Source organism: Lissotriton helveticus, chromosome 2_1 (assembly GCF_964261635.1).
Source record: "Lissotriton helveticus chromosome 2_1, aLisHel1.1, whole genome shotgun sequence".
NCBI lineage: Eukaryota > Metazoa > Chordata > Amphibia > Caudata > Salamandridae > Lissotriton > Lissotriton helveticus.
The window spans coordinates 691,272,355-691,293,015 of NC_136059.1; the positions used below are offsets into that span (position 1 = coordinate 691,272,355).

Sequence of the window (20,661 nt, forward strand, 5' to 3'; positions counted from 1 at the left end):
GATGCATCATTGTCCATGTGGTTCAGCAGGCAGGGATGGGGGAGGGAGACTAGAATACGTGCGATTTTGGAGTTGAAGTAGGTAGCCAATTCGTCACTTCTGTCCGCCGGGGGAGTGATGGATGAGGGGGGAGCTGGTATTTTCAATAGCTCTTTGGCGATGAGAAAGGATTCTCTTGCCGAGTTGGTGGAGTTTTTTATTCTAGTGTCGTAGTGTGAGGCTTTAGTGAGCTTCAGGGTTGATTTGTAGATTCTCACCGACCTCTGATAGGCTTCCTTGCTGGCGTGCAGCCAGTCTTTCCTCCATAGTCGCTCTGCTTTTTTGCAGTCTTTGCGGAGAGTCCGGAGTTCCGGGGTGTACCATGGGGCAGATCCTAATTTCCCGTTTTTATCCTCACGGGTTTTTAAGGGGAGGATAGAGTCGAGTGACATGGAGATCCACTCCCTGAATTTGCTATCTGCGGTGACCGGATCTTCCGAAGGGGTAGGGGTGGTAGAGTTCAGGGTTCTGGCCCATTCCTGTGCGGAGAGTCTGGCCCATGCCCTGTTCCTGGTATAGGTGGTGGGTTTGTGGAGTTTCTTGAAGGCTCCTGGTAGGCGGAGAGAGACCATGAAGTGGTCCGTCCACGGGAGGGGTAGGGACTCTTTGGCTTGAAGGGTGGGGATGTTGGTAAACACTGGATCGAGTAAATGACCTTTAGTGTGTGTGGCTCCAGAGTTGATGAGGTGGAGACCGTAGGCAGCCAGTTCTGCAATCAAGTCGACTGCCCCTGTATCTAGGGGGTCATCGAAGTGGATGTTGAGGTCTCCTAGTATCGCGAAGTTAGATGTGGAGTGGGCCTGAGACGCTATGGCTTCTAAGAGAGCGCTGGCAAAAGGGCCAGAGTGGCCAGGGGGACGATAAACTAGGAGGCCGGACAGTGAGCTAGTCGGCGCTAACTGGATGGTAAAATAGAGGCTTTCGGAGTCCAGGATATGAGCGTCGTTGGCTCTGCAAGAGAGGTAGTCCCGGTAGATGATGGCCAGTCCTCCTCCTCTGCCTGAAGGACGAGGTTGGGATTGGATAAGGAAGCCCGGAGGGAGGGCTCGAACAACGTCTGAGTCCGAGTGGTCGGTAAGCCATGTTTCAGAGAGGAACAAAATGTCGATCTCGTGGTCTTCTATTAGGTGATTAATAAACAGCGCGTGCATAGGGAGTGAGCGACAGTTCAGAGTGGCCAGTTTAAGAGCCGAAGGAATGGCGGGTCGACTGTGGAGTTGTAGCTGAACTGGGCAGCAGAGTGTGCAGCTGGTAAATGGTCCGTCAAGATCATGGACATAGTTACATGAGCTATCATTGCTGGGTCTGAGACTGAGGAGGTCCCGACGTGAGAAGCTTACCCTAGGGGAAGCTAGGTCCGGCATGGGTTCTGGCCCTGAGCCCGGCCGTGCGCGGACGGGCGCAGACGGGCTTGCCCTAGGCGCGCCTTCGGCGCGCAAACGGCGCTCCCGCTGCGCACGTCCGCTGCGCTGGTATGGCCGACACATTTGAGGCGTGGGATGTGGGCGTGGCCTCGTTGTGGGCGTGTCTACGCCTTCGAGCCGCGATGGCGGTTTGAGGGGTTTCCCCGTATCAGCGCTACGTTCCGCTGTGTCAGGGGGTGTCAGGAGGGCTGCTCGGCGCGTTAGGCAAGCGCGTCTGAAACAAGTGAGTAGGTTTTTAAAAGCAGTGCAAGTGACAAGTAAATATTAAAACACAGAGCAAAATACAGTCCTCCGGCTTTCCGCCTCAGAGGTAAACAAAAGAATAAAGTGCATCAAAACAAACAAATCACATCACCGGTACATAAGGGGGGAGCAAAATTAAAGCAATGTTGAAATATCCCCAGCAAAGCAAACAATGAATCCCCGCAAAGCTACACAGGGTGAGGATCGCTGGGCTCAGGAACAAAATTATCGGGTCATCAAACTGCACATATTCTCAAGTTGGGTGCATTGTTAAAAACAGTCCAGCGAATCAAATAATCCTAGCACAAATACACAAAGGGAGGTCATGGGCCATAGTGTAGAAAAAAAAAAAAGGGGGCTAGGAAGGCAATTGAATAGGAGGTTGTATCGAGGTTGACACAAAAATCACTACAAGATTGGTAGTGTAAGATAACTATAGGGGGGAGGAGAAACCATGATAGTGATATGATAGTGGTAGCCCCCCTCTGGAGGTCTCAAGCATGGTTTCCCCTCATCTTAGAGATGGCAATAGACTTCCCAATACTGATCCCGTCTTTCAACTGTCTTCTCCTGGGCCCTCAGGACGAATCTCACCCCCTCCTAGAACAAGGCATCTTGGTAATGACGGCCTGGAAGATTTCAGGCGACAATGGCAAATCCCTGGCCTTTCGCACAATGCTTTCCGACTCATATCCGAATCCTGGGCTCCTGGGACAAGGAAGGCATATCGATTGGCATGGAACAAATGGGTTCGCTGGTGTTTTCAACGACATCATGATCCCGTTTCAGTTGATTTAGTCCAAGTGATTAATTTCCTTTCAGAACTTTTCGCTTCTGGCCTCAGTTATAGAACTGTTAATGTTTATAGGTCAGCGATAGCTGCAGGTCACTCCTTAGTCGATGGTGTTTCTGTTGGTCAAAATCTCTTGACCAAAAAAATTATGAGAAGCATGCGTGTTCTCAATCCTCCAACTCCTAAATATTCAGCCTTGTGGGACGTGAGGAACATCTTGTATCTTATCTCTTCATGGGGAGAGAACGATGTCCTTTCTCTCAAACGTATTTCTTATAAAATTACTGTTTTGCTTTGTTTAGTCTCCTTCAGGCGGACTTCAGACGTTAAAGCCTTAAACATTTCAAACAGGGCCTTTCAACCTGAGGGAGTTTGTTTTTATCTCAAGAAAAGGACTAAAACTATGTCTTCTTCTATCTTCTATCCCTTCTTTCCTGGAAACGAAAGATTGTGTGTTGTTAAATGTATTAAGGAATATGAAAGAAGGACTGTTAACTTGAGAGGTTCTGAAACACAACTCCTGATCTCCCATAGATCCCCTTATAAACCAGTTTCCTCTCCTACTCTCGCAAGATGGGTGAAAGAAGTGATGAGTGAATGTGGTGTTGACATTTCGATTTTTGGTGCACACTCTCTTAGAGGTGCTTCAGCTTCTAAAGCTTTTATGCTTGGCGGAGGGCTCCAAGATATTTTAAGAGCTGCAGATTGGTCTAATGAGACTATGTTTAAAAAATGTTATTTTAGACCTATTAATAATGTGATTGATAATGTTCTCAATTCACTTTGAACTTGCATATTGTTGGCCTCCGTGTCATGCCATAAAATTTAGATTTTTCACAGCCTACTGGGCAGAAAATCTGGATTTTATTAAAGACACGGAGGCTAATATTATCCCTCCTCTATTTGCCCCTCCCATGGGGTTATATTTTTAACATCTATACTACTTCTTCTTTCAGAATAAGGAATTCCATCTCCTGTTCCATCTCCTGTTTTTTTCGTAGATGAAGATGTTTGGCGTCTCTCTTCAAGTTGGATTTTGTTTTGACCTTATCCTTTTATTTCGCAGCATTGGACAAAGAAGGAAGATGGCTGTGTGTTCATGTGCTATATACCTTTTCTGGAATGTTCACAAGTTCTATGTTCTCTTCATTGTTACTGCTGAGCTGTGGCAATAAAGGAGAATTTGCATAATATTAGCCTCCGTGTCTTTAATAAAATCCAGATTTTCTGCCCAGCAGGCTGTGAAAAATCTAAATTGTGTCGCTACAGAAATTACCATCAGATTTTGTCCCTAAACAATGGCAATATTGCAATGGGTGCAGCAATATCTTCCGTGTTTTCTTCCCAGACTAATATCTTCAAGGTAGCTTTTGCAACTTTCAAAAACTGTTAGAGAATACCATTTCCAATGCATTAAGCCTTCCAACCCTCAGCAGAAATAACTAGGAGCAATTTCCTGTCCAATTCCATATCGGGTGACAACAGGCAACCTGAAACTCATAGAGTTTGAGGTGTGTGTGTACCTTCATGGGAGCTTGGAAACCAGCGGTATCGAGGAACCCTGGAGAAAAGTCCACGCCTACGCTGAGCGAAGCACATATCCGCTTTTATTGATGCATGGAGTGCGAGCTTCCAGACCACAGCTTTCCAATAAGTTTCACTAGGTAAACACATTTCCATACAATGAATTCTGAAAACAGAACCTCTTGAGTATGAGCAGAAAACAAATGTCTTCAAAAAATAATTTTCTACATTTCAAATCAAAATATACGTTTAAATGAATAAATCCGCTGCGGTGCGGGCAGGTAAGAGCTGTGACCCGGGTGGGGAGGGGATTTCAGGAGGCGACGACAAGGGAAAATTTAAAAAAAAAATGTTTCCCTCATCATCATCTGTCGAAATATTACCCCATCTGGACACACCGCTCTTACCTGCACGGGCCGTGACTGGAATAAATATTTGAATCACAAAACGATTTGTGCAAGTGGCACTTAAAAATAGGTTGAACTAAAGAAGAAAAAGGATAATCAACAAACTTTAAAGACTAGTTCTTAAAAGCCGTGATCCTGTAATAAATATATTTCTTTTGTCTCAGCCTAGTTTTTCACACGCTACACAAGGCACAAGCTGTTGTGCGTGATAAAACTGAGTATGGATCCTTAATAGTGCATCAGCTACTTGCCTCACCTCACATGATTTAAACCTAAAAAATTGATATAATCTACATTTTTGTGAGAGCAGCGAACTCACCCCATCCCGCTGGTAAGGATCTTTTGCCAACAGGGTCAGCGACAGTGATATGGTTCCTAAATTGTGGTCTGGGTAGTGAGGGTCTTTCAAGGGCAATTGGACATCTTTCGGCCTAGAGAGAGGAAACAAAATAAATATGAGAATAAACACTAATTTCAAATATTCCGGCTTGTGGTAGCCGTCATTTTTTAAATTAACAATTTAGTTGCTCCTAAGAGGTGCATCCAATATTTAGCACTTCACATATATATTTCATATCAGGTTACTACATGTAAATTTGTGTGTTATGTGAGAACCCTCTGAACAAAATGGCAAATGGAAGTGATGAATGTTTAACATGTAAAAACAACTGCATGATACTATTAGGGCAGAAAGGTGGGGATTAATGTGTTGAGGGCGCTTATGAACCAATTGTTTTTACCTGCATACTAATTCAGCGTTTCATGATTAACAAATACTATCAAAGATGATCACACTGAATGTCTGAATATGAGGAGTAGCTATTTCCTTTCCGTTAATTGGACAAAAAAGAAAACTTTCAGGCGTTTAAAACTAATGGTCATTTCCATGTAACGCGTGTCTATACTGTTGAAACACAAAAATTACTTTAAACAGAAAGCATACTTTGCAGAACATGTAAATCATGAAAAGGTTACTCAGTCAAATTAGCAGTTTACTGACTATTGCAAAAATATTTATAAACCCAGCTTGGGACAGTACTGTTTGAGGAACTATTTGCCACACAGAAAACTGAAAAGCTAAGACTGCTACAGTTTTAAGAGCTTAAGGAAACCATCAACATTTATGTTGTGGCAACCAAATGGGATGAACCATTGTATTTATTGCAATTGCATTTATACAGAGCTTACTACTCCTGATGAGGTGTCAAAGTGCTTTTTCGGCAAGTAGCTCGCTACTCAGGAGCCCATAAAGGATTAGTGTCGAATTAGTATAGTGAAATATGAAAGTTATTTAAGTGGATAGGCTAGTCAATTATTTGGATTCAGAAGGATAGAAGAGGGAAAAAGGTTTTGTATTTATATAACAGTTGTTACCCCTGATGGGGTGTTGAAGCACTTTTTTTGACGAATAGCATGCTACTTCAGAAACTCAAAGGATTAGTGGTGAATTATTGTAGTGAAATATGAAAGTAATTTGAGTGGTATTAGTCAGTTATTTGGAGAGAGAAGGATAGCAGAGGGATAGAAGAGGGAAAAAGGTTTGCCTTTATATAGCGCTTGTTACCCCAGATGGGGTGTTGAAGCGCTTTTTTTGGCAAGTAGCACACTACTCCGGAGCCTATAAAGGATTAGTGTTGAAAATTAGTTTAGTGAAATATGAAAGTAATTTGAGTGGTGGATATGTTATTCAGTTATTTGGATAGAGAAGGGTAGCGGCAGGATAGAAGTGGGAAAGAGGTTTGCATTTATATAGCGCTTGCTACCCCTGATGGGGATTTGAAGTGCTTTTTTGGCGAGTAGCATGCTACTCTGGAACCCATAAGGATTAGTGTTGTGTTACTATAGTGAAATATGAAAGGAATTTGAGTGGTGAATATATTAGTCAGTTATCTGGATCGAGAAGGGTTGGGAAAAGATAGAAAAGGGAAAAAGGTTTGAATTTATATAGCTCTTGTAACCCCTGATGGAGTGTTGAATCGCATTATTGGCGAGTAGCACGCTACTCTGGAACCAATAAAGGATTAGTGGTGAATTAGTATAGTGAAATATGAAATTTGAGAAGTGATCGTTAGTCTGTTATTTTCATTTGAAAAGGATAGTGGAGGTATAGAAGAGTGAAGGATTTAGACTTTTTTTTTGGAGGTCTTAGCAGTGGGAAGAGGCTTTAGGATGAGTACAAATGGGATGTGGAGGGTAGATTCCGAGGGAAGAGTTTAGAAAGGCTTGTTTTAGGGGATCGGTTTAGTAAAAGAGGTGTCATATGATGCAAGGAGGGGTATAGAGTAGGGAAGAGTCTAGAACGGGTTATTTTTGGGGATCGTAGTCTTGGTATGGGGTTTGGGATAAATGAGAGAGTGGCTGTAGAGTCTATATTGATAGAGGTATAGGGTGAGAAATATGTTAGTGCATTGGAAAACATTGTAGACAGAAGTTTGAGATGAGTCAGAAAGTGGGGGTAGAAGATATATTGAGAGAAGTATAGGGTGAAGTGATAAATATATAGTTCCATAAGTACATGCAAAGTATATAGATGCATAAAGAAGGGAGGTATATGTAGATTAAATATATTGATAGAGGTATAGGATGAGATATAGGGTAGTGCATTCGATATGCTTTTATAGGAAAATAGTAATAAATATATAGATCCAACCATCAAGCAGGTTTTTAAAGAAACCTTATAACACTAACAGAACAACCGTATCCTTTTAGACGCCTTATTGACATTTAGATGTGGTGGTAAATTGATCGAAGTAAGGCATGGCATAAAGTAGGGTGGCCAGGGTTTCCCCATCACTGAAGAGCATGTAGGGAGGAATTAAAGAACAATATATTCCCCATTCTATTTCCAGTGAACCCTAACAATAAATCCTTGCCTACATCCACAGCTTTGTTTCCAACCAAATCTGAAAGCACTGCCTTCCAAGGTCTAGGCCCTGTGTTGCATGGCTATGCATGAATAGATTTGTCCACTGTAGTTCCATACATGTTCTTATTATGCTACCTATAGTTAAATCTGAAATAGTATTATATAAATAACAATTCAAGGCATGTAGCTTCAATCTCAGTGAGTGGTTTTTGAGCTCACATCGCATTTTACCAGTCTTTGGTCTCACCATGTGAGGAGGTTGTGTGACCTTGAAAGGGGCGGGGCGTCATGCCCAAAAGTACCTACAAGGCACTTTTGAACCCTCCCTGCCCCCAAGCCTGACCCCCCCAAAAAAAGCTTCTTGAGGCTGGTGCTGATGTTCTGGGGTGTTTAAACACCGCTTAATGGTCGTCGGTAGTTCAAAGCCACAGAAAAAAGCTGGAAATCACTATTTACAGTGGTTTTCAGCTCGTTTCCCTGCTACCATGTGATATTGGCTTCTCAATGGGAGACCTGTGATGGGAGACGATATGGTGTGTCACAAAGATGTGAGTAGGCAGGTATGCAGTGGTGTAGAGTAGTTTCATCATCATGGTTGCCGGTAATGTAGACTTCCGGAAAGGTCCATGAAAATCCTGTTTGTTCGCCAGATCAGTGGTGGTCTGCATTTACATATTGATATTAGTTCACAATGATTGTTTCTTAGGCAAGGTTAGCAGGGACATTGAAACCTATATAGTAGTTCATGGTAAAATGTTGGATTTGAACACAAGCAACATGTGAGGCAGAAAAACTGGGGAGGTTGTTTGGAGGAGACCTTTATGAATTGCAGGAGACGTTGATAGAAAGCATTTATGGGGCTTCACATTGAAAAGGAAGCACATTGGATTTGATTACCAGATCAATTTTGAGGCAGTGATGTATGCATCTTAACAGGATTTCACAAAAGGAAGAGGCAAATATTCAAGACATTTAATGGTGTATAGAATAAAATATAAAAATAAAGTGAGTAGGTGGGAAACAATTATTAATAAAGAGTGTGAAGTAACAAATATGAAACCAATGGACCTTAGTTTACTGAGAAAGAACTTGTTTATAGTTTAAAGATAACTATGACAAACTGGGTGAGAAGAAAATGCAGGACCGATGAACATTTGTATATACTAATTCAAATGAAAATGTAATATTAAAAGCTACAACATGTTGGCAAGCAATTACACATTTTCATTGAATATCATGTTGAGCTTGTGAATATGAAAATGTATCCAGAGTGCTTTCTAAGGGTGTAGGAAGGAGTGCCTTCAAGGCTACTACATCTTGCCCCAAAGAATAAAACACAAGTGACACTGCATCATACAATAAGATATAGCTGTATGTGACATTTATCAAGATTGTGATCCCTTCAAAACATCGTGCTAAGCATGAAGCAAATGCATTGTTATTTAAAACTGCCTAATTATTTTGGCAACATTTGTTTACACAAGTCTACAGGGTACAGTACCTTTCTAACTCTAAAGTTGTGAGATCCAGAAACGCTGATCCCATAAAATCATCTTGAAGTCCAAAATCATAATCAAAGACCTAAGACAAAAACAGGAAGAGTAGAAAAAGTATTATGTTTAATTCAGTGCACTCCAGAACATCTTTACACTTAAATAGTTTTTATTTTATTAATATTTATTTTCTTTGCAGTGGACTTGGACTTGGATCTCTGGTGGTCAACTTCAATGACGTGCACACTATAATTTTTTTTCTCGTTTGAGAGCTTTCACTTCATCAATTTATATTCAGTTTTGATTCCCTTAAGGTTATTATACTGACCCATGAAATTATCTTTTTGTTTTAATTTCTTTCAATTTCTCTACAGGAAACTAGTGCACTGTATATCCATGGCTGGTTCGCAGTTTTGCAATCAACCTCCTATTTTTCTACCGGTTCCAGGGTAACCGGAGTTGATGTGGAAAAAGTGGTTTGACACATTTGAAAACGATTTACTGGGGATTGATGGTGTTAAGTTTCCACCAGAAAGAAGGCAATCTTATTCAGTTTTTTAGGTACAGCAGCCCTTGATATTTGTAAGAATGTAGCTCCTATAACTGCCCACTGGTCAAGGTGAAGGTTGGAATAACAATTTGTAGATTAGCCCAACGTTATGATTGAACAACATACTTTTCATAAAAGGAAACAACTTGTTGATGCACTATTGAACACTATGTTACAGCTATTAGAGTGTTGGCAGTTAATTGGGAGTTTGGAACCAATGTTGACTACTGTATAAGGGATCAGGTTGTTTTCAATTGTGAATCGAAGACAGTGAAAGAAAGATTATTAGCTTGTCGTAATCCAACATTAGCAGACGTTTTAGATCTTGCTAAAGGTATTGAGAGGTCTATTCAATCTGCTAGAGCTATTACTAGCTATGAAGTTAAAACCTCTTCTCAGGTGTGTGCCATTCAATCTGTTCAAACACCAATTAAATCAGGAGCTGTTAAAAGTAGTAAACCAAGTTGTTATAGATGCGGTTCGAAAATGCATCTTACTAATTTTACTGATTGTCCTACTTTAAAAAAGGAATGTATAAAATGTAATAAGTTTGAACATTTTCAAAGTGTGTGCAAGGCAATAAGACCTTTTCCAAATGTTTCAGTGAACCCAGTTTCTAGTATTTAAGAGGATTTAAACAATTTACTTTTAACATTGTTTGATCCCACGTCTGAATGTGCTATCAATAGTGTAAATGTAAATGGAGTGCTGGGTAGCTGTTACCGACTGCACGAGGACGCGGTGGTAGTGTCATTTGACGTGACAATGGCGTTTGACACATTGGAGTGGCAGTATATGTGGGCAGTACTGCTAACGCTAGGATTCGACCCGGAATTTGTAAGCTGAGTGCGTCTTTTATATACGGAACTGCGGGCGCAAGTAGTAGTCAAAAACAAGGTCTCGGAAGTCTTTGGGTTGGAACGGGGGACTCGATAGGGGTGCCCCCGCTCGCTCTTGCTTTTTGCTCTTTCGCTGGAGTCGCTCGCCGCCTGGATTCGGCAAACGTCTTCCCTGGCAGGGATACGATGGGCGGAGGGGTGGGAGGACAGAATCTCGCTCTACGCAGATGATATCCTCCTTTACCTTACTAAACGTGGTGCATCAATTGTGAGGGCATTGGACATCTTCACTAAATTTGGCGACTACTCCGGCTACAGCATCAATTGGGGTAACATACTTGGGGGTATTTATCACGCAGGACCTGACCCTCAGATACAAGAGGAACCTTCTGCCGCTGCTGCAGCGGCTCCAGAGGGACTCGGCCAAATGGAAAACTCTCCCCCTGTCCCTTCTGGGACGGGCGGCGCTGTTTAAAATGATGGCGCTGCCAAGGTTCCTTTATGCCCTCCAAAACTACCCGGACTTGGTGCCTCAGAGATACTTTGCCACTGTTGAGACGGCTCAACGAGACCTCCTCTGGAACGGGTTGCCCTGGATATCGCTGCAAAAACTAACACAGGGATGGTTTGACGGGGGTATAGCGCTTCCTGACATCAAGAAATACTACTGGGCGGCACACCTCTCAGCCATCAATCAGGGCACATACAGTGCGGGGAACGACCCGGGATACGAGATGGACAAGTGGCTCCTGCCACGAGGCAACTATGAAATAGCCCTCTACTCAAGACCGGGTAGATATCGCCTTTCAGGTCCCACCAAACATTCAGTCCAACTCTGGCGGTATACAGACATAATATCGATGACAAAAATATCGAGGTAGCATAATATTGAGTTAAAAATATCGAGTAGACAGAATATAGATAAGACAGAATATAGACTACAAAAATATCGAATAGAATAGCAATAATATCGACTCAAAAATATAGAATGGACAGAATATAGACAACAAAAATATCGAGGGACAGAATATAGACAACAAAAATATAGATGGATAGAATATAGACAACAAAAATATCGAATTTTAGGTAAGTTAATATTTATGTTTTAATAATATGAAAGTGTTTTTTATGTTAGTATATATGTTAAAAGTGTATTTTTATTTTATAATTTATTTTAATTAACTAATTTATGGTATTTAATTTTTGCGTAATATAATTCTGGAGCGGGTTGTGGGTTTATAGGGGAATAGGGTGCGAAGTAATTTAATTATAATTAATTAAATATTTTAATTTATTGGTATTTATTTCGAATAAATTGTTAATTAATTTTTAATTGGCAATTAATTAAAATATAATTGGTAATTAATTTTTATTAATTGATTAATTGATAATTATGTTAATTTTATTTATTGATTTTCTGGAGCGGGTTGTGGGTTTATAGGGGAATAGGGTGGGAAGTAATTTAATTATACTTAATTTAAAAAAATTATTTATTGGTATTTATTTAGAACTAATTGTTAAATAATTTTTAATTGGCAATTAATTAACAATATAATTGGTAATTAATTTTTATTAATTGATTACATGATAATTATGTTAATTATATTTATTTATTTTCTGGAGCGGGTTGTGGGAATTTCGTTGCCCACGCTGCATCGCCAAATGTGATGCAGCGTGGGCAACGAAATTCGTTTTATTTATTTTTATCGGTACTTACCTCTAATGGTCCATATCCCGCATTTTACAACCCCCCACCCTGACCCTCCCCTGCCTGACGTCACCGCCGCAGTATAACGCCCGGCACGGGCCGTGCCTGAGTGGGAATAGTAATTTTTACCACTACGCTATCCAACGCTTTCCCTAGTGTTGCACTTTCTGGAGTGGGAATAGTAATTTTTACCTCTACGCTATCCAACGCTTTCCCTACTGTTGCACTCTCTGGAGTGGGAATAGTAATTTTTAGCCCTACACTATCCAATGCTTTCTCTACTGATGCACTCTGTGAAGTAGTAATAGTAAATTTTACTGTCTTGCTAACCTATGGTAAAAATATTATGTATTTTTTATTAATATTATGTTTATATATATGTATGTTTTTAAAAATAAAATTGTATGTTTATTTATTTTTAACTTAAATTAATTATTTTTTATTTTTAAGTTTATTTAAGTATTTTAAGTGTTTAAATTATTTATATTTAATATTTTATTATTTTTCAATTACTTTTAAGATACTTAAAAAATTTGATATTTTTACTATCTATATTTTTTACAACGATATTTTTGATTCGATATTTTTGTACTTCCCTGTTTGGAGATAGGAAGTCGATATTTTTGTAGTTGATATTTTTTTTTTTAAATATTTCTTTTTATTTAAGATAAACAAGAAAATACAAATAAAAACATTGCATTGGGAATACTTCGACATCAATAAAGCAGTGCTCGGAGTAGAAGAAGACTCGCCAGCAGGATAAAACAGAATTTGTAAAAACTGGGGATCAAGGGGAATCCAGAGTGTCCAAATCAGTTCGCCTGGCCGGGGGAACACAAATATCTCCCCGGTAAACATTCCACAGCCCCCATATCTTCACCCATTTTTCGGGGCAGCCCCTAGCAACATACACCGCTCGTTCTCGAAACATACACCAGTCAAGGTCCTGGGCCCACTTAGTGCGCTGCGGCGGTAGAGCGGCCCCCCACAATTGTGCTATATTGCGCTTGGCAATCATACAAGCCAGTGTAACCCATTGCTTGAGATATTGATTAAGATCTGTGGGTTCCCAAACATTCAAGAGGCACCTGCACGCCTCCAATCGCACTTCACAACCCAGGACGTCCCGCAGAATATCATGTATGTCGTGCCAATAGGCCTGCACTCTATCACAGTGCCACAGTATGTGAAAAAATGTGGCGACCTCCCCACAGCCCCTCTTGCACTCGCCATTCGTACTCCATCCCATCTTCACCAACCCGGGACCCGTAACATAGGATCTATGTAGAATCTTCAATTGCACCAAGCGCAGCCTCATCTGTACAGCCACTACCTTTGGGGAGGATGCAGCCTCTACCCAGTCCTCATCATCCAATTCTATTCCATCGGCAACCCAAGCCTCCCGCAGAGACCCGAGCGGGTCACCCATGTGGTTAATCAGTTTGCGGTACATTAGAGAGATGGTTTTCTCGGGCAGGTGCCCATCCAATACACGATTCTCAAGGGGGGAGGCTTCGGGGAGGGAATCTCCCGGCGAAATATGGGACAAAAGTGCATGTCTGACCTGCAGGTAGCGGAAGTGCTCATTAGCATGAAGGTGGTGCATCTGCTGGAGTGTTTCGAAAGTCAATATCTCCTCCCTCCCCCAGACATCTTTTATCCGACTAAGTCCAATCAACTCCCACTTATCGAAGCCCTTGGATGTACACAAATTGCCCAGCTTGGCAGAGCTAAAGAGAGGGGTCGCGAGGGTCAACCTACCCTCCCATCCAAGACTTCTAGTGGCCGCATGCCAAACCTTCACCGCATGCAATGTGGGCCCCGTGAGGGAAAACCGCCCCGGTCGATTATACAGGGCCCGAAGGAAATCTCCCCCGGGGGACTAACTACGATCCATTGCATTCCCAGGGTCCCCGTTCAGGCCATAAACTATCTGATTAATAGCCGCCAACTGGGAGGCCCAATAGTATTTCCGTAAATCGGGAAGCCCAATGCCGCCATCATACCAAGCCAGGGTACGTTTGGAGTAAGCGATACGGGACCTGCCACCCCAAAGGAGGAGTCTCTGGAGCGCTTCAATCTCCTTAAAGTATTTGACAGGCACTGGGTCCATAGCATTCTGGAGAATGTATAAGAAGCGCGGAAGAGCCAACATTTTAAAAAGAACCGCTCTACCCAGAAGTGACAAAGGCAAAGCCCTCCAACGTTCAACATCAGTGCGCAATCTGACTAAAGGCGGCAGTAAATTCTCAGTATACCTAGTCCTAGAGTCCAAGGCAACATAGATCCCCAAATAAACAAAACCTTTGGTGACCACTTGAACAGGACAGTTCTGCGGGACCACCGGCGGGTCTCCGGCCAACACCAACAATACGGATTTAGACCAATTAATCGCAAAGCCCGAGAAGTCACCAAACACTCTGAGAATGTCTAGAAAGACATCCAAAGAGGATCTGGGCGTGGAGAGATAAAGTAGGACGTCATCAGCATAGAGGGAGATTTTATCCTCCCAATCAGGGGACCATCTCAATCCACGTATCATTTTTTCCCATCTAATCCAAGCCGCCAAAGGTTCCAGTGCCAACGCGAAAAGAAGGGGAGATAACGGGCACCCCTGTCTCGTCCCCCTCTCCAGTTCGAAATCGCTAGATTGACAATTATTCACGACCACACGGGCCAAGGGGGCGGTATAAAGCAGACGCACCCATCCGATAAACTCGGGCCCAAAGCCCAATTTCTCCAAGACTGCAAAGAGATACAACCATTCAATCCGATCAAAGGCCATGGTGGCATCAAGCGACACCAACACAGCGGCTTGCGACAAATCATGGGCTTTACCCAAAACGCCATGCAAACGCCGGAAGATTAAGCGCGGTGTTACGGCGCAGCATAAAGCCAGACTGATCAGGATGCACCAAAGTAGATATCACTTTTACTAATCTGGTCGCCAACAACTTAGCCAATATCTTGGGTTCAGCATTAAGCAGGGAGATGGGTCTATATGAGGAGGGGGAGGCGCGGGGTTTGCCAGACTTGTGTATTACAACAACATTGGCGATACGCTGATCGTAAGGGAGGACGCCAACCTTTTTACTGTGAACAAACATGGCTTTCAAATGCGGCGCTATTTTGTGGGCATTCATTTTATAGAGTTCAATGGGAATACCATTGGGGCCAGTAGCTTTCCCGGAATTAATGCTCCTAATGGCCTTCCCGATTTCATCGTCGGTGATAGCAGAATCCATATATTTCCGATCAACATCAGATAACCGAGACATAATAATATCCTTAATCATCTCTGCATGTTCAAGACTATCATGAGTGTCCGAAGAAGAGTAGATATTACTATAGTATGTGCCAAAGGCATCCGCAATCAACTGAGGGTCCATCAGAATTTCGGAATCATGACCATCAAGCACAGGGACCAGCCGGGACGCGCGATCACTCCGCTCCAGCCACGCAATAAGTTTACTGGCCTTATCTCCATTTTCATAGATCCTACTCTGGACCTCATTATGTTGCGTCACTGCCGACTCTCTAGACAACCCACGATACTCATCCTGCTTGAGACGCAGTTGATGCCGATTCTCATCCGTAGCATCAGCAGTGGCTCGTTGTTCCAATTGGACAATCTCAGCCTCAGCCGCAGTGACCTCAGCCAACCGTCTCTTCTTCTTACCCGCAATAAGAGACAACGCTTCACCACGCAAGACCGCCTTATAGGCCTCCCACAGCGTCTGAGCCGAGTCCACCGATCCCTGATTGTGCCGGAAGTAGCGCTCGGAAGTCCCGCATAGTTCCTTCTTAAGAACCGGGTCCCGGAGATGCCAAGCATTAATGGGTGCAACTCTACCAACCAAAGGTTGTCCCAGATCCACGCGGACCCAAACCGGAGAATGATCGGATATACCCCTACCCAGGTAACGAGCCTCCCTCACAGTATCAACCATCGCAGCAGGCAATAGGATGTAATCGATGCGTGACATAGACCCATGCGCCGCCGAGAGATGCGTATAACTCTTAAGTGCAGGGTTTAAAAGGCGCCAAGCATCAACTAGACCCAAAGAATCCAAGAAGTCAGAAAGCCACTGACAGCCGGGGGGAGCGATCTTGGTGGAACACGGTCCCTTCCCCCCTCTAAAACAGTATTGAAATCGCCTCCCAGGAACAGGAGACCAAGCGGGAACAAGAGAAAAACCTTAGCAAGATCTTTAAAAGTGTCAGATTGGAGGGCCGGGGGAACATAGACAGAAAGGAAAGTGACAGGTTTACCCCCGATTCTACCAGAAACTCCCACATATCTGCCCCGCTGGTCTGACCAGACAGTCTGAATCTCAAACGGAAGGGTCCTCCTCACCAAAATCCCAACACCCCGAGATCCCGACGTGAACCCGGCATGTGCGATCAATTTATAGCCCCCTCTATGAAGGGCCATGCAATGGTTACCCACGAGATGGGTCTCTTGCAGAAGGACCACATCTGGCGAGTGACGCCTAATAAACTGACCGACCATACCCCTCTTGATTTTGTCACCCAGCCCATTAACATTCCAACTCATCACCCGAATCCCGGATCCCAGATCGTGGCTAGCCATTCACTCCACCCCGTCGCGCTCACTCACAACAGTCAACCCCCAATGCAATGTGAAACGAAACCAAAAACAGGAAACAGGAAACAGAAAAAAAACCCTCCCCAACACCAAAGACCGCCCCCCACCCTGCACCCCTGCATCAGGACTACGCCCCAACCCCAACTCGCAGTGTGCCTGTCGCCCCGCCAGACAATGGTTACTAAAAGTAGGAAGAGGAGGCGCCTGCCGCGCAGTCTCCGGACCCATTCCTATCGAAAATGTCCCAAGGAACAAACCATCAGTCACACTTGTTACTGTTACACGGTAATGAAGGACATACCCACCCCCCATAAGGTCTAAAACAAGTAGTCACTGTAAGACAGAATCATCTAATTCCGAGCCCTGTAGACCTTCCTCAGCGGCTTGCTGCTGTACTCCGGTGTCATCAGGCCTCACAGTGTCCAACCAGTCCGATGCCATCTCCGCGTTCTCAAAGAACCAAGTTCGCTCATTCACCTCCACTCGTAGCTTAGCCGGGTACAACATAGAGTATTTAATCCCTTTATCACGCAGCCTTCGTTTAACATGGAGGAAGCTCTGACGCAGTCTCTGTACCGTTTGTGTGAAGTCTGGAAAGAAGGACATGGCGACGTTATCATATCGGAGCGGGCCGTCCGTCCGCGATGCCTGCAAGATGGCGTCTCGGTCCCGAAAGTTCAGAACCCTCGCAATCAATGGCCGCGGTGTGGCACCCACTTTCGGCGGTCCGCCCGGCACTCTATGTGCCCTTTCCACAGTGAAGAATTTGCTCAGTCCCTTAGGCTTTAGATGGTTGAGGATCAGGTCCTCGACAAAGAGATCTGGTGTGCGAGATTCCGCATTTTCAGGGACACCCAAAATACGGACGTTGTTGCGACGATTACGGCCCTCATAATCGTCGAGTAGCCGTTTAGTCTCTGCCCGTGCCACTTGTAGAGCCCGGACCTCTCTCTGAAGCTCAGCGGTATCATCAACCAGGCTCGATGTCTTGAGGTCGAGGGACTTCACTTTCTCACTGGTTTTCGCATGATCTGTGCGCAGTAGGTTAACGTCAATCTTAACCGAGTCCAATTTAGAGTCAAGCGCATCCATTCTGGCCACCATAGATGTTTAAATTCTAGTGACAACTTCCATGATGTCTTGCAAAGTCGGTTCAGAGCCGGTGGTCGGGGAGGTGGCCCTGGTCGCAGGAGGCTGTTTCTGTTCGCTGGGGGATCCCTTCGGGAGAGAGTATCTATCCAACTTATTGGATTGGACCAACCTCTGGGCCCTGGCACCCTTGGCAGGAGGTTTCTCAGGATCCCCTCTCGCGGCCATGACAGGTGAACAACCAGGACTCGGGCAGGCCCGGCAATCAGCGAACCAGGAGGCACCTCCAGCCACACGTCACACGTCCCCAACACTCCGGACCTCAGGCCACGAGTGGCCGGGCTGGCCTGGGAAAATCCAAAGGATGGGTTCGGGAGGAGACACCACTTCCGGCAGACACTGCCGCTGTTGTCGCATTGGGTCTCGGCCACTTCCGACACCAGAGTCCACTGTCTAGAGGACAGGAAGGCCCAAAACTTCAGACGACGATGCAGGGGGGTGGAAAGGCACTCCTCGAACCGCAGTTGAACGAGTGAGCAGCTATACTCTTCCCACATCTAATTCTGTCCTCGGGACTCAGGATAAGTGACAGGATAGACGAACGGAGGAACGGGGCTCACGGAGCTACGCGATCACGCGGCCATCTTGGTCCCGTGCTAGGCTCCTCCCCCCGTAGTTGATATTTTTAACTCGATATTTTGCTACCTCGATATTTGTGTAATCGATATTATGTCAGTGATCCAACTCTGGCACATCGCACAGAAGAAACTGGGATGGGCGGGGAAGCTTACTCTAGCAACGCTGCTCTGGGCCTCGTAACACCTTGGTTCTCTTCGGCGGACCAAGGGGTTTTGGAACTGGGACCTTATTGGTATTTTGCAAATTAAAGACCTATGGGGCCCGACCGGGGTAGTATTATTTAGCACCCTGCAACAGACATACGCTCTTGCGCAGACGGAGCACTTCCGCTACTTGCAAGATCAGCAGATGTGTCTGAAGAGGAGATTATTGATCATCACAAATGTGTGGTAGCTGTAATGGATGCACTTTGTTCTGGTGATATGGACATTTCAGAGAAGGAATGCTGTGAACTTCTTGATGAGGATCAGGTTTTACCCAAAGTCAAACAGTTTCTGGTCAATGGTTGGCCTCCCAATAAAAATTTGGATTCTTATTTTCAGAGTTTCGCTCAAGTCCCAGTGAACTCACTATTGAGAATAACATGTTATTAAGGCATGATTCATTTGTCCCACCTGCTCGTATTAGGAACAAACTTGTCAAATTGGCTCATTCTGGCCATCCAGGTGTTTCAGGTACCAAATATTACTCAAAATGCATTATTGGTGGACGGGAATGGATGCAGTTGTTGAGCGTTTTGTGGATAATTGCAAAGTTTGTGTTTGTTCAGACAGACATTGGAAAGTGTCTACTGAACCTTTGAGCATTCAAGAGGTACATTTGGAACCCTGGGAGAAGATTTCCATAGAGTTTTCTGGTCCTTATGACTGCTTGGGTAGGGAGAGTAGGTTTTTGATTGTGGTCATTGACAACTTCTCTAAGTGGCTGCATTATACATTTCTTGAGCATCCCAATACTGATGAGGTGGTATTTGTTTTAGATACGATTTTTCAGCTGGAAGGAGCACCTAAGATTGTTATGTCTGATAATTTGGTGCTGTGTGTTTCAGCTTAAATGCAAAGTTTTCTAAAAAAAAAGTTTGGGGTCCATTGAATAACCATCGAAGGCCAACGGTCAAGTGGAAAGGGACAATAGGTTTTTCAAAGAAGGAATTCAGTCTGCATTAGAAAGTAATTTGGATGTATTTGAATTTTTAAAGGAAACAATTTGGAGTTATCAAATTACTACCCATTCAAGTACAGGTGTCTCGCCTTATGTCTTGATGAGAGGTAGACCAAGCAGAACTTTGGTCACCTGATTTTGTAAAAATTGATACTAAACAATCTTTTGAGGGTTGTATTGCCAAAGTGAGAGACAATTTAGGTGTGTCTTGTTGTTAGATCTGGGGGTCTCTAGTTGGCAATGGTATTCACATTTGTCCAAATGGGGACCCTTACTTCTAAGTCAGTATGAGGGGATTACACTCCATAATAACCCTTGCTCACCCCCTTGGTAGCTTGGCACGAGCAGACAGGCTTATCTCAGAGGCAGAGTGTTTAGCATTTGTGAATATACACAGTAATACAGTGAAAACACTACAGATGGACACCACACAGGTTTTATAAAAATAAGTATTCTTTACATAGAATTAAACACAAGACCACAAACGACAAAAATCCACAATACCACACTTACGATTACTTAAAAGATGATCAAAGTTGCTTAGTTCAAGTTCTTGATAAATGCGACAAAGTTCTCAACAAAGTACCTGGATGCGTAACGCAAAGTGAACAAAAGGCTCGCAGAAGGGGAGATGTGTCGGTTCCGTGACCTGGGGGAACGGTTGCGTCCTTCCTCAATGCTTGTGCAGAGTAGGGGACTCGTCGTGAGCCTTACCGGTGCGGAGGTGATGCGTAGATTCTCAGCCTGCGGGCCCGTTGCGCAAGATGGCGCCTTGATGCGATGCGACGATCCGGTTGCGATGCGAGAAGATGGCGCCCTTGATGCGGCGATGCGATGATGATGCAATGCCGCCCTGGCAGCCTTGCGACGACTCAAAAGTTTGGAGCCGCGACAGGCCCTGCGACACGCTTCTCCGGTGATGCGATGGCGACTCTCTCGATGGCGTCACACTTCTCCGGTGATGCGACAGCAGGCAGCTTCCATGAAGACACGCTTCCAGGGAGATGTGACGTAGGCTCGCTTCTCGGGCGTTGCGATGATTTCAGCTGCGGCGGCGACACACTTCTTCTCGATGCGTCACTCTTCCAGCTCCCAGCGGCACGCAAGTGACTGGAGTCAGACTTCCCAGCAGGAAATTCAGGAGGGAGCTGGAGGTGATGTATTTTGTCCCTGAGACTTCAGCAGGAGGCAAGGACAGTTCAAGCTCTTGGAGAATATTCTGTAGATGAAAGTCCTTACAAATGTCCTTCTCCTTTCCCTTGGCAATGAAGCAACCA

General features: G+C 44.1%; 1 protein-coding gene across 3 annotated transcripts in view; it reads right to left on the reverse strand.

Moving 5' to 3' along the window:
* The window catches only part of MCTP1 (multiple C2 and transmembrane domain containing 1), a 2,466,151-nt gene that overhangs the window by 1,428,438 nt on the left and 1,017,052 nt on the right, over positions 1-20,661 (reverse strand). For all 3 annotated transcript variants that reach the window (XM_078675397.1, XM_078675396.1, XM_078675394.1), the window contains exons 4-5: positions 8,798-8,877; positions 4,750-4,861 (exon numbers count right to left, since the gene is read on the reverse strand). In XM_078675397.1, the coding sequence (XP_078531523.1) occupies positions 4,750-4,861; positions 8,798-8,877 (192 nt within the window). The remainder of the gene's footprint in view (positions 1-4,749; positions 4,862-8,797; positions 8,878-20,661) is intronic.